Here is a 14,712-nt window from a genome sequence, read left to right as displayed (position 1 = left end):
ATTTAATAATTAAATAGAGATGTTGTGTAAACAATGCACATATTAAGATGCTGTGAAGAATTGTGTAATTATTGTTTTGTACAGTTATGCATACGAACTCTCTTCCCACTTGTATACACAACCTTGGAGTTAATTTGCTGAAAAGGTGAAAAAGAAATCTTAGTAGAAATCATACTTTGTATAAACGTAAGAATCAAATTGAGGCTCATGTTGTTATTTGGTGACAGACTGTTCAGAACCAAAAAAGAAGACAAAATCAAATTGTTGATAAATTGAACCCTATTGTTGATATGATGTCCTTACATATACACACACACTGATATCTGTTTGTGTATAGAGTTAAATAATGATTGCATAACATATTTGAAGTTACACTTGTAAAAAAAAAGCTCCGTTTCTTCTGTCCCTTGACAACTGGACGGTGCATTCCTGTGTGAATTAGTAAAATACCATAGGAGGGAGTGCGCTATGTGTGTGATTTGGGTGGAGGGTCCCTCTCCCTGGCAACACATGAATGGAATCAGAGGTCGACCAATTGTGAGGCTGTGCAGAAAGTTTCCTCGCACGTCACTGGGTTACTGTCACTCCAGTCCTCGCTGCTGTTGGTGGGTCGAATCAGCTATACATAGAAGTGAAAAGCCTCGTTGAGGCTGTTTCAGCGTCTTCATTTCTCATTCACTGATGGAAATAATAAATCAGTGCCAATGAGGGCAAACCATAAAACCTGTTTTTATGTAATCAGGATCTATTAAAAATAATTTTTTACCACTTTCTGGGGCAAAACTGGAGAGGCCTGAGCGCAGTCATAAACAGAAACTCTGCACAGGTGCCGTGGGAAACCTGAGTTAAGTGGTACTTGTGGAGAGTTTGTACTTACTGGTAAATGCAGGCCAGTAGTTAAACTTTAACCTGATTCATTTTCAGTTTTCTTCTTTTTTGGGTAAAAAACAATCCTTGAAATGGTAATAAAAGAGTATTCTCACCAAAGTTGAATTAAACAAGTTTTATTTTGATGGAAATTAAATGTTCAGACTTTTACTAAATTTTATTTGATTAATTAAAGTATTTTATTACATTTGACTAATCAAATTAGGCCAATTTTGATGGAGCTCCTGACCCAGCCCAAGCTCTCTATGAAGACGAGGAAAAACTCCCCGGGGGGCCAGATCGATGGGAAGAAACCTGGGGAAAGCCCATTCAAAGAGAGATCCCCTTTCCTGGGATGGCTGGGGGGGTTACAGGAACTCCAGGATAACAAAATTTAGAATAGGCCAAAAAAACTAAAAACACACTTTTCCTGTAAAAAAGTTAATAAAAAGAAAGTTAGGTAATGTATCACACTTATATGATAAGATATGAAGTGTGTGTCTGTGTGTGAAAGAGACGGGCTTATCTGAGCCAGGGGTGAAGCTGGAGGTCCCCCAGCGTTGGGTGCTTCTCCGGGACGTTGGTTAAACATGCGTCCAAGAAGTTCCGGCAGTCTGGAGAGAAAGAAAGGAGAAAACAGATGAAGATGATAGTTCCAGTGATCCAAGCCATCAGTGAATGTTGAAGCGTGACGTTTTCTTACGTGGCGACAGATCCTTGTTGAATTTCAGTTCCTTTTGGAGGAACGTCATGGTATTAAAGTCCCCCACATGAAGCGCTTCATACAGCACCACTCCCATTTGCCACACCGTGGTGGGTCCAGCCCTGTATTTTTTGCGTCCGTAACATTCGGGAGGGGTGTGAATAGCTGTACCTAATAAACAGACACAATGACAATTTCTTGTAAAACAAAAGGCACAAATTGCTACATGTGTGAAGAGCAGGAGCTGAATATGTTACCATAGAAGAGGCGGCACACCGATCGCTCCTTAGCAAAGCAGCTCAGTCCAAAGTCGATGATACGAACACGAGGCACATCTGAGCCGGTCTCAATCAGAATGTTCTCACTCTTGATGTCCCGGTGAAAGATGTGTTTATCCTCCAGGTGCTTTGCTGCATCAACCAGCTGCTTCAGAATGACCTGGAAAAGATGAAAAAGACAGTAATGAGTCAACAGGTTGATGCTTCTCTGATATTCTGTGTTTTGATTGAATGCTGTACAGTCTAAGGCTCTTCCAGTCAACTTACCTTGGCCTTTTCCTCTGGTAAACATCCTCCATTTGCTGTGATGTAATCATGCAGGTCCACAGCGGGGACGGGTCTCTCCAGCACCAGGATCAGCTCTGTGCCGAGGTCAAACCAGTCCAGCAGAGACACGGGTGCTGACGCTCCCACTGGTCCATCCGCTTCAGCTGCAAGCTTCAGCATAATGGCCACTTCCACCGAGACCCGCTTCGCGTTTTCACCCTGATATATCCCAACAAAGTGGATGATGAGGAAGAGACGTTCCACAGGTGAACGCTGCACTCAGTCCAGGAATGTAAAAACAGTTCAAGTGTTGCACACTTACCGTCACTTTGATGGGGATTCTGTCCTTTGGAATGTGTTTGATGGCTACCTAAAAGACACAGAGCATTGGTGAGCATTTCCTCCGTATGGCATCACTAAAGGTGTGAAACAGCACACGTCTCAGCTTACGATATTAACCCTTATCTGCGTTACTGCCTGTCTTACTCCCACCATCTGAACACTTACTGGGCAACGATCCGTTATCCGGTAGCCAGCAAACACTGCTCCACAGCCGCCTCCTCCAAGATGGTGCTCCTCCACGTATCTGGCCTGGAATTCACCTGAAAAGACAAACACACATGTTGTTTTACTACAGCTGTGACACAAATGACTCTCTGCTGTAGCCTAAATGTTCATTTTGCTCTTCACCTGAGTATAAAAGCCAAGCTGCTTGCTACTTACCTAAACAACAACAACACAGTAGTGAAAAAGAGTGCTCGACATCAGGACTGGAAGGATTTTGATGGCATTTTAATGAGGATTGGTTAAATTCTAATAACAAGTTCATCCTTTTGATAAAAACAGAGCAACACCAGTCCATACTAGGTCTACTAAGTGTTAGAGCTTCATGACACTTGTTGGTCTGTTTTTACTGCTGAGTCCAAGAATAAACTTGTCCCATTATTTTACCAAAGACAAAGTGCCCCAGTAACCTTTCTTTGATTAGACATGTTGTATTTCTGCTATTTTCACTCAAACACAGGATTCAAATGATTCATTTTTACACAGAGTGTCAACATTTTTAGAAATGTAGATTCTGTTATTTGGGGGATTTTACACAGATTTGATGTATTTGTTTACTTACTTTGATCTCCTGGACCTTTCTTATCTGCTGGACTTGTATTTTTTCTTGTTTCCTTGTTCATCTTAATTTTTAAAATCTTTCAAACAGGAAAACGTAGTGAATATTTCTTCAAATGCATGTGCTTGTCTTTTCTAAGCTGTTTAAGCGAGTTCTGTAAGTGAGCTTTCAAAATAAACTCAGACTATGGCAACAGAATCTTGCCTTGCAGTGACATCACTGCCTGCCAGTAAAAGTGTCCCCAAGTAGTTTAAAGAGAAACGCTGTGGCACACTTAGCCATAATATTTCATATAATTCAATAATTTCATATTAATTCAACTGTTTCTTTCATTATATATATTTTTTTATATTTTAATATTGTTTGTATAAAGACTTGATGTGTGGCTGCCAATTTGAACAGTTCTGGTTGACCTAATACTTATAAACACAGTGTCAGCTACGTTGTCATCTGATTTAATGTATTTATTTACATTAAACTTTCTTATTATATCAAACGATTAACCAATAACAGAGTGTGTTACTATCAAATGTGAAATAAAATATAACAGTTTTTTTATAAAGGCATTGGTAACTGGTTTTCTTTTTTTTTTTTTCTGTTAGGATCATTCAGTAATACAATGTGCACGTAGGTCCGACCATCAATTTCTATCACTTGGTCAAAGGCTGAGAGTTGGGTGTCATCCCGAGACTGCTCCAGTGGTTAATCTCTCACGGGGTGGCGGGCCCTTGTAGTGACGCCCTAGTGAGTCTCCTCCCCCCGCGTCACCCTGAGCCCAGACACTACACGCTACTAAAAGTTGTGATCACATCCCCACATACTGCCCCAAAAGGTTATTAAACCCCAGCCAATTTGTTTCCAAAATTAGGGGATGTGACAGGCACAAACTAACTGCAGCCTTTATCCTATGTGTGGTGTGACGCAGAACACCTAAGGTATCCGTCTGTGCCGCCCTTGGTGCTTTGGGTGCAGTGCCTGTTGCTTCTTGGGCCCAGGGAGGCAGAGGGGGAATACGAAAAGTCTAAAGACACCATTTGACCTTAGAACTGAAGAAGCTTCTGGGATGAGAGGTGAAACGTCTTCAAGCAACTTAAAGAAGTCCAGACGCTTTTCTTTCCAAGCTCCTTAGACTCTAAAGACAAGAGTTTGCACTTTAAGGAATGTCAACAAAAGGGAAGACTGATATATATATATATATATATATATATATATATATATATATATATATATATATATATATATATATATATATATATATATATATATATATATATATATATATATATATAGTGCAAACTCTTGTCTTCAGAGTCTAAGGAGCTTGGTATATGTGGTACTCGAAAATCTGTCAAATGTTTTAGTGCGACTTTGCTAAGCTACGAAGCGGCGCTTGATGGATTGTCGGAGCATTACGGCTATCGTAAGCCGGAGCCTCGCGGAGTGATACGTACTGTGCTTCAACATAATATTGTGTGTGTATAACCTCTTTTTAAGTTTTGTGGATATTATACATGGTAATGCTGAGGATATGTCAGCTGGAAATGCCTTTTGGTTAAACTGTCAGCAAGGAATTTGCATTTGCACTGTTAGATTTTTATATAACTTTAATGCACATAAAAAACAGCTGCTTGTTTAAGTGAAAATACATTGATGGGATTTTTTGCACTAATAAAGTTGTGGAGTTGTAAAGTAGTTTGTCTAGTGTCAATTCTATCGTCAGTTATATCGTTATCGCAAATTTTCAAATGTATATAGAGTGATAAATATTTTTGGTCATATCGCCCTGCTCTACTTTCTACCACTAGAGGTGGCCTGGCATCTCTGACCTTCCAAGTTCAAAGTAAAGTAGGACAGGCACACATAGACCACCCCCACCATCACAGCTGTGTCTCTGCTCTGCTCTTCTGTTTACTCAGGTCGTCATAACAACTTTTGATGACGAGAAGGAGCTGGGTGGAGAGGGTGGGGTTAGATGATACAGGGAGAAAAGGTCACAGGAAGTGTGTGGGCTTGTTTTGCTTTTTGTGTACAGATGACCTCACCAAATTTAATTATCACATCATCAGACGAAGAAGCTAATTTCAGCCTCGAGTGTTTGCCTGCCTATTAAAAGGTCAAATTAAGACTGCAGGGGGAGGAAAAAACATCCTCCGGAAGGAACATTTCTTGCAAGATGAGCCAAATCCTAAATGAAGAGACAGATTACAAGCCATTAAAGTTCTTGAGATGACCAGAGGTGGCAAAAGTACAGGCATTCTGTACTTAAGTAGAAGTACAGATACTAGTGTTACAAAGTACTCCAGTAAAAGCTGAAGTACTGATTCAACTTCTTTACGCAAGTAAAAGTGAAAAAGGACAGACTTTAAAATGTACTCCCAGTAAGAAAGGAAAAAGTAACCCCTTGGAGGACATTTTTATTCTATTCAATTATTTATATAGTGCCAAATCACAACAACCAATGCCTCAATGCGCCAGCTATTTTTGTACAAAGCTAACTGAACCATGTGCTACATTAATGTAATGATGAAACAATATTAGTAGTATGAATTTTAATTCTGCTAAAAGTAATTAGCTTAAATTGGTTAAGTTGAACATGAGCAGAGAAAAAGAAGAAAAATGTAAAAAAAAAATCTACTTTCTGTTGCCTTCACTGTAGAGGGTGACTTTGCCTCTAAACAGGAAAATGAGTATGGGAAGTTAAAACGGGATTCAGCAGGTGCAGGAACCCTGCAGAGGATTTTCATGCAACCTTTAAAACACAGTTAGTCTACTTCAGTTTGATGTTTCACAATATGAAAAACATGTCACATGTACAGACCCAGTATCTGATTTAAGTGTGAGGACTTACATGTCAGCTTTAACATCCAGTTTATCAAACACCACTGAGCAGTCCTTATCTTTAAATCTATCATCTCTTCTTCCTGTCCTGTTCTGTCTTTCTTATCTGTCTCCGTCTCTCAGTGAAGTTAGCTCTCTTTCCTTTCTCTCTGTGAAATAAGCAGCTGGACCTTTAGCTAGCACACAAGCAGTTCGTGTGATGATGTTGTTGAGCTGATAGAAATGCTGTAAAACATCATGTCATGTAGTTACTCCCTTTATGCTCCTCTTCTGTAGCTAGATGCTGACTACAACTCACTGACACCTGCACTCCTTCCGAGTAAATCAAGGGTGTCAAACTCAGACATTCACCCAAACAGTCCGCTTTAACCTGAAACTCCCCTTTCTGTCAGTGTAAAGAAGTTACATATTTAACTGTTTTTCTATGTGTTGGGGGAAAACTCTGTAAAAAACCCAGGAGAAATAAAGACACAATGAGACAAAGTTACTTTCTTTATCAAACGTGTACACGGGTGAGCTGCTAAGAACAACTCACACCATGCACAGTGGCTTGGTAATTTTTATAGGCACAGAGCACAGAGACAGTGAGAACAGGATAACAAATAATAAACAGATAAAATAAAACAACTCCATATATGGTGCTAGTCTCGTCAGCAGAGAGCTAGGGAAGATAAAACAATCTAAAACAATATGTCCCAGAAACAAGATGTGTTTGCTGGGAAAGTCTAAAAAGATAATTCTAAACTAATCTAACCATAGGCAGAGGGCAGACAAAAGGCATCATAGAACATTTAAAAGAAGGTAAAGAAACATAGAATCATTTTTCCTGTAACATTCCCTCCTGTTTTAACTTATTTTAAATGTATACAACAATTGTCTGTGAAGGTTATTTATTAAGTATCTTAAGCAATTTTTTAATTTTCAAAATGTCAGCATAGCAGAAATGGAAGTCATTTGGTCTAAAGAATAAAACAAAAGAAAATAATAAAAAGAAAAACATAGTAAATGAAAATCATAGTAAATGAAATAACAAGTGGAATAAACAAGAAAAAATAATAAAACTAAAACTACAAAAAATAAAGGATAAAAACCTTATATTTTAAAACGAAAACTACAAAAAATAAAAGGATGAAAACTAAAATGAAAACTTTGTATTTAAAAATGATGAAAACCTAATATGTAAAATGAAAACTTCAAAAAATACAAGGATGAAAACTTCAAAAAATAAAAGGATGAAAACCTGCATAACCTACTAATGTTTTAATCAGTGCGTGATCACTTGACAAGTCATTTTTAATCACCACGTCATTCATTAGCAGTTATTACAAGTTCTCCTCTAACAGAATTGCAACGGGATGCTGTTCTTCTTGAGGCATGGCAACATAAGCAGTCATTGTAGTTGTTATCATCTTTGAAATCATTACTCTTAGACATGGCGGTGTAGCTGCTCCAGATGTGTGGTCAGTGACATATTTCTGCAGAATGGTCAAATTCTGCAAAGCTTCATAAATGTCTCCGCTTACAAACTCCTCCTTGTGATGCTGTTAGCAGGTCTAGAGTCAGTCTGTTCTGCAGCACCATCGTTCTGATGGCCTGCTGTTCTCCTGCTAAGGCGGTTCCCAGGGTCTTAGTCAAGTTGATGTGTCGTAGCAGAGCATATCGGTTGATTTCCACGTGATCCCGCACCTCGGCAACTCCAATGCCGGGGATCAAGCTCTGTAAGAATTTCACTCCTCCTCAGATGCGAAACTCTGGTTCCTTTACTGCTTGGTGCCGTCCGTGCACATCCTGTCTGGTAATGAGTCTTTGTTTGTAGTATCATTCGGTAGCTGTAGTTGGAGCGACAGTTGAGGCTCATCAGTGTCGCGTTACTGGCACAGGTTTCGTTGAGTGAACAGTCCATACACTTCCTCTCGTTCCTTGGTGGGCAGAAAGTGTATATGTATTTGCATAGCAGTCAGTTTTATTATTCAAGTAAGCTGTAGTGTTCATAAACTGCCACCAGAAATTAGTGGCATAGCCATGGGGAAACTTGGTGTACTTTCCTTTGTCATACAGTGTCTGCCTTTTCTCCATGTAGCGTGACTTATTGTCCCTCACGGAAGCAAAGATGAGGAGCCCGGCCATGGTCAGGGCCACTGCAGTTATTAAGAGCCACCACCTCATGACGACGGGACACACCCTCCTGTCGCGAGTAGACCCCCCGGCCAGGAAAGCTGACCCCTCCACCGGGCGAGATCACAACAAGTGGGCAAGCCTGCCGTCAGCTGTGTTTAGATGGCTTCACTGACTCGCCTGCAGTGACTCTGATGGATCCAGGATGGTCGTTCCGCAATTTTGCAAGCTCCAGTTTTTCCTTTGGAGCACTTTGATCAGAACCCAGTCACCGGGCTGTGATCTGCAAGACACTTGATAGACATCATTACATTCTTCGTCATTTACAATCATCTCTTTATTTTCCTACAACTTAGACATACATTTTGCTACTGAAATTGTATCTGCCTTTTTCACTGGGTAGATTTCTGGCCACTTTGAGAATACATCTATAACCACTAGGGTGTATTTTTACCCTTGGCATTCATTTAGCTCAATAAAGTCCATATGGATTGTGTGGTCTCAGGTTTCCCTGAGCATTATATTTTTGACACGTCATGCACGTTCTGACAAATTGTTTTGCTGAGGTTTCAAAATGGTTCTAGCAGGCGTTGTCTCTATGTTATCTGCTGTTGCTGCGTGGCTGTCTGCAGCCTTGGTGTTTGTGACTTTGCTCGCCTCTCTGTTCCTGATAGCCACCTGCGAATTAGTGTTTTAGTCTGTTGTCAACACGTCAGCCTTATTTCTAAGTTACAGAATGCTTCTTCTCCTTTTTTTTTTTTTTTTTTTTTTTGGTTTGGGAGAATAGATGCAACTCTACATTTTCACTTAAGGCATTTTTAGATAATTTCTAGTTCTTCAAACAAGTCATGGATCTCACACATTTCAAACTTTCAAGTTAGGGTTGTTTCCCATTTATACAAATATATATATATTTAACTTTGCATTGCTCACAGCTCATAGCTCACAGCTCTAAACCTAGGCATTTTTCAATCATATGCCTAATCACTATGTGTCACTGTGATTCTCAAGTATGGTCACAAGTTCGTTTAAATTCGTTTCCAAAACCAACAAAATAATCAAACAAAAACAAAAAACATAAACGTGTCAGGACACAAAAGAAAAAGAAAAATGCTGCCACCCGTACAAGGCAGAAGTCTGCATATGTTGGCTTGTAATAGCATGCAGCTTGTAACATGGTAGACTAATGTGCCTGTGTTAATTCAGCTCCATATTATTGTGTGAAGTTGCACTGGGTTGGGAGTGGTTTTGTGGTTGTCACATTTTTGGTGAGCCAATGGCTGGAATGGGGTTGGACTAATTAGAGGCAGGTGTACTTGATTGCACTGATACACTGGTCTACATCTAGCCCACACTACAAACACTGCTGTGTTGTTTTGTCTCTCTGTGCAGTCCAGGGCCTATTATATGCCACAGCCTAAAGGCAGCAGAGTTCCAGAGGCTTGAGTGACCACTGACTATATGCTTGCAGGGTGGTGGGTCTCCAAGGACAACTTCTAACCCTGTTAAAGGCAACATGTGGGGTGCAACTTGGCCGTGTGGCATAGCTGGCTCTGGCCTTGGGACTGTGTGTTTTTATACAATTCATAAGTGGGACACTGGACTGTTTTATCTTTTATCTCTTGATATATTTTTCGTCAATAAATTATCTTTTAGAATTTTATTGACTGACATCTTTTTGCCCATGACTGAAACGGTTGGTCAGACCTAGAGTCTTTCTTTGGGCAGAATAGCAGCTTCTGCTCTAAAAGAAACAAATAAATAAAAAGAAAAGAAAATGTGGAACATGCTCATCAGCTTAGCAGTGTCTACATATTTAATTCAGCTTCTCAATCCTGTAGTTTTAGCTGTTGTCTACAGGGTTTTGCTTATTGGTTGTTATTATAGGTGTGCTCTATATCTCAGCAATGTGTCATTCTAGGATGATAGGTTTCAAGCTGGTCAAGTGCCTCTATGCACTTCATTAGTTTAGTTATTCTCTGTATTGTCTTCATCTCACATGTCATTACACTGAGTTTCAGCAAACCTTAAGCTTGATGTAGACTACTGCTTAACAATTATCCACCTCACATCATAACCGATTAAGGTGCCTCTTCATATTAATATTATGTCATTGTTAATATTATCCTCTTTGTCTTATATAACAGCAATAGCATATTATAATATTTTATCAGTGTGTACCACTATACTACTCCTGAGCCAATTTGATAGTTAGGATCATCTTATTCAGCAAACAGATAATTTTGAATTCATCCAATCTGCGGTCACATTTGTTCTCTCTGTTGCATGGCGGACCAGGCAGTTCTATTATAATATATTATTTATATTTTATTTTGTATCCATCAAGGGCTTCAGATGACCTGCAGAATCATCCTTTTCCCAAGGTGGAGACAGTTACCTTTTCACACACTGTCCTTGGCTGAACAGTGACACAGCCTTAATATACCTTATTTATGTTATTAAAATATTTTCGTGTGAATTATTTGCTTTATATTCATTTTATACATGCTGGGCATGGTCATCATGCCAACTGTGTTTCATTGTTAATATCACTTTACAGGTTGTTATCCTTGCTATTATTAATTTCAAATACTCTAAAGATAATTTCTACTGTAACTTTCCCTTTGTTCATCTTTATTTCGTACTTTTTATATTTATATCTACTCAGTGGGGTCTGTTTTCAACCCTTTTAAACTACTTCAAACTACTTTGATCTCTAGTTTTCACTTAATAAGGGATTATTAAGTTCTTCCTGATATGGGTGGTGCTGCAGATGCGGCTGCAGGAATGAGTGATGGCTTTCTAAAAGGGTTGTGGGCACTGCACAGTGTCTCGTCTTCTGGTTTTACTAAACTGGCAGTTGAGTTCTATTCTTCTGACTGTTTATATTTTGTTTTCTTAAATCTCTCAGTTTACAGACACTGTTTTTGTCCGGCGTCTGGACTTTTCTTTTCTCACCACTGCTCGTCAGCAGGAGTGAGTTTTAATTTCACTTGCTTGATTACCCATCTTATTTATGTATTTACTTATTTTTGTTTAAGTAATATATACACAATACAGCTGCTATCACCTTCGCTGGTATTAGAGACGAGAGTGGTTGCTCACACGCCCTTCTACTTTCGGACTATTTCCAAAAGCGGTGTGAACTTTACGAGACGGAACTCGACCGTTCTCTCAACTCACCAGCACGTCAGTGAATAGCAGTAAAAGAAAAAACACAGGAGGAGCAGCTCAGTCTCTTATTGGACCGTGAAAATTCAGCTTGCTCCGTTAATTAAAACAATACACACACATACATTCACATTCACACTTATTCGCGCGATCGGAACCCTTATCATAAGGGGAGCTGCCAGTCTTTCTGTAGACGAGCTACTTATTCCCTAGACCCAGCTGGGGGAGCTACCCAGAGCTCCAAACCTAACCCACAGAAGTGGGGAGCTTCCAGTCGACGAGCTCCAAGCTACCAGCCGACGAGCTACTTTAAACCCACAGAGGTGGGGAGCTTCCAGTCGCGACGAGCTACTTTCGCTATTTTAAATTCCCTGAATTTAAAATACGCTTTTACGCAAGATTGTGTCAGTGTGTCTGTATCTACCTGGTCAGTGTCGCCGGGTCTGGTCCACCTCGATCGGGCCCCACCACCGTGGGTCGCTTTCTAGAACGTTGGCCAAGACTCGAATTTAACGCCCTTGGTCTTTGACCACACACCTAGTGTGTGGGCTGTCGACAGACGAACAACGTGGACTGGTCACGGAGATGGGACACGATGGAGGCGCTCCGGCTCCGAAGGACCAAGAAATGTTGGGGGAAAACTCTGTAAAAAACCCAGGAGAAATAAAGACACAATGAGACAAAGTTACTTTCTTTATCAAACGTGTACACGGGTGAGCTGCTAAGAACAACTCACACCATGCACAGTGGCTTGGTAATTTTTATAGGCACAGAGCACAGAGACAGTGAGAACAGGATAACAAATAATAAACAGATAAAATAAAACAACTCCATATATGGTGCTAGTCTCGTCAGCAGAGAGCTAGGGAAGATAAAACAATCTAAAACAATATGTCCCAGAAACAAGATGTGTTTGCTGGGAAAGTCTAAAAAGATAATTCTAAACTAATCTAACCATAGGCAGAGGGCAGACAAAAGGCATCTTTGTACATTTAAAAGAAGGTAAAGAAACATAGAATCATTTTTCCTGTAACACTATGTGATGAAGAAAAAGCTGCTGTGACAGAGAAAGAAATCTGTCAGCACGAGTCTTTGGACTTAAATTAGAAAATGTTCTTGTAGCTCATTGCCCAGACTGTCCAGTTTTTTTAAAGACTCATCTAGACACTCAGAAACCGAGCCATGGTTCTGTGCTGAACGTGAGATGGAACATCTTATCTCTCTTCTGAGGTTACAAACCACAAAGTTACTGCTTATTTTCCGTGGTGTGTAAACTGCAGATTTTAATCATGCAACAGATAAATTCTGATTTGTAAAATCAGACTTCCAATAACTAAATATTATTTCTAAGTCCTTATCATTAACAATTTTAGGAAGGCTATACATCCCTATAATATGCTTGCATTAACGTGGTGAATTCACAGTAAAGTACTGTCAGTAAAGTGTTGTCAGTGTTGGCTTTCATCAAGTGTAGTAGAGTTTAATTTACATTAAAGCTGATGATGCTTCAATTCATTCACTGAATTCATTCACTATACCAACTTTATACAGTTTAGCATGAAGAGAACATACAGTATACTGTTAGTGGAGGAAATGAAACTCAAGCAAGATAGCTGTGTAACATCTGCTGACATCGTTGAATTCAGTGGTGTAAATCTACAAAAAGCAGCAGGTCAGCTGATCATAGCTTGGCCACTAAGAAAATCTACTGGAGCTCACAACAGAAATGATTTTGAATTCGTATTTTCCCCATGCTGAATCACTATAACAGATCTTATTGTTCTTATTGTTCCCCCACTCTCCAAATCCCTCTGACTGTTCATATTTTTCTGTTTTGGCATTGAGGCAAAGCCATCCTCCACCATGTAAGGAACACAAAAAAATCCCCCTCTCGCCCCTGTGGGTGATCTATCCTTCAAGCTCTGGTCTTCTATCAAGCGCCTGGGGTTTGAGGATCCTTGTTGTTCCTGGGATCTGCTGGAGCCACACGCCTAGCTTGGGAGTCACTGCACCTAGTGCTGCGATTACCACTGGGACCAGTGTTACCTTCACCCCCCACACCTTCTCCAGCTCTTCTCTGAGCCCTTGGTACTTCTCCAGCTTCTCGTGTTCCTTCTTCCTGATGTAGCTATGTCTATCACTATGGCCGTCTTCCTCTGCTTGTCCACCACTACTATGTACAGCAGGTTAGCCATCACCATTTTGTCCGTCTGTATCTGGAAGTCCCACAGGACCTTAGCTTGTACATTCTCGGCCACCCATTTTGAACTCGAGACCTCCAGCCTCTATGGAGCTTGTGCTCAGAGCTTGTTCATGTGCTGCCATGATTCAACACATTCTCTGTGCTGGGTTTCTGTCCAGCTATGTCCAGCCACCTGTTGGGTTTCTGGATGTTAGCAGCTTCTTTTATCTGCCGGTGGTACATACAGTCCTGCCGTGATGTCTCCTCCTGTTTCTCTGGTTTCTGCTGCCTAAGGTATTTGCTAAGCACGCTGTCAGTTGTTGCAACCTTTCTGATGTACTCGTGGATGTTTGCTGTTTTATTTCGAGAACTCTAATGGCTTGTAATCTGTCATTTCATTTAAGGTTTGGCTCCATCTTGCAATATATGTTCACGTTACTCCTTTCAGAGGTTGTTTTTTCCTCCTCCTGTAATCTTAATTTGACCTTTTAACAGCAGGTTGGGAGGCAAAGACTCAAGGCTGAAATAAACGTCTTTAGAAAATCTGCCTGGCTGATGATGTGATCATTAAATTTGGTGAGGTCATCCTTACACAAAAAGCAAAACATACATCCCACTTACCTACTGTGACTTTTTCTCTTCTGCATAAATACATTTCTAAAGATTCTGTTGACATGAAATTCTCACCATATGTAGATAACAACCTATCCAGTCCACACATAGAAAGAAACCAAACCACAGATGCCCATAAATTATGTGTAATAATGAGAAATGACACAGTGAAAAATTATTTAACATGTTTACTTAAATGTATTTGATACTTTGTACAAAAGCCTTTATATGTGATGACAGCTTCAAGACATCTCCTGTATGGAGAAACTAGTTGGATGCATTCCTCAGGTGTGATTTTGGCCCATTCACCACACAATCAGTCTTCAAATCCTAAAGGTTCTGTGGGCCCTTTCTATGAACTCTTTCCACAGATTTCCTGTTGGATCCAGGTCAGGTGATTGGCTGAGCCATTCTAACAGCTTTATTTTTTTTCTTTCTGTGCAACCAGTCAAGAGTGTCCTTGGCTGCGTGTTTGGGTTCATTGTCTTGCTGAAAAAGCTTAAATAATACATACTTTTCCACTATAGACGAATATGTTCACGTTCATTTATTTTTG

At 40.0% G+C, this 14,712-nt stretch overlaps 1 protein-coding gene and 1 long non-coding RNA gene across 2 annotated transcripts; both read right to left on the bottom strand.

The window, feature by feature from the left end:
- Positions 1 to 1,389: 1,389 nt before the first annotated feature.
- LOC308391160 (serine/threonine-protein kinase pim-1-like) lies at positions 1,390 to 5,116 on the bottom strand (the record flags this gene model as incomplete). Its single annotated transcript, XM_080873627.1, has 7 exons — positions 1,390 to 1,481; positions 1,571 to 1,741; positions 1,828 to 2,008; positions 2,116 to 2,334; positions 2,438 to 2,485; positions 2,623 to 2,717; positions 5,065 to 5,116. 7 exons carry the CDS (start codon positions 5,114 to 5,116, stop codon positions 1,390 to 1,392), a joined length of 858 nt encoding a protein of 285 aa, XP_080729753.1.
- A 1,555-nt stretch (positions 5,117 to 6,671) lies between these two features.
- Positions 6,672 to 12,399, bottom strand: LOC308391361. The gene is made up of 2 exons (XR_013970593.1): positions 11,787 to 12,399; positions 6,672 to 8,484 (listed from the first exon to the last, which is right to left on the bottom strand). It is a non-coding gene; the product is annotated as an uncharacterized lncRNA (long non-coding RNA).
- Positions 12,400 to 14,712: the final 2,313 nt, after the last annotated feature.

Source organism: Rhamphochromis sp. 'chilingali' (assembly GCF_963969265.1).
Source record: "Rhamphochromis sp. 'chilingali' genome assembly, chromosome: 22".
NCBI classification, from domain to species: domain Eukaryota; kingdom Metazoa; phylum Chordata; class Actinopteri; order Cichliformes; family Cichlidae; genus Rhamphochromis; species Rhamphochromis sp. 'chilingali'.
The sequence above is the reverse complement of the archived record's forward strand: the minus strand, read 5'-3'. Positions and strand labels throughout refer to the sequence as shown.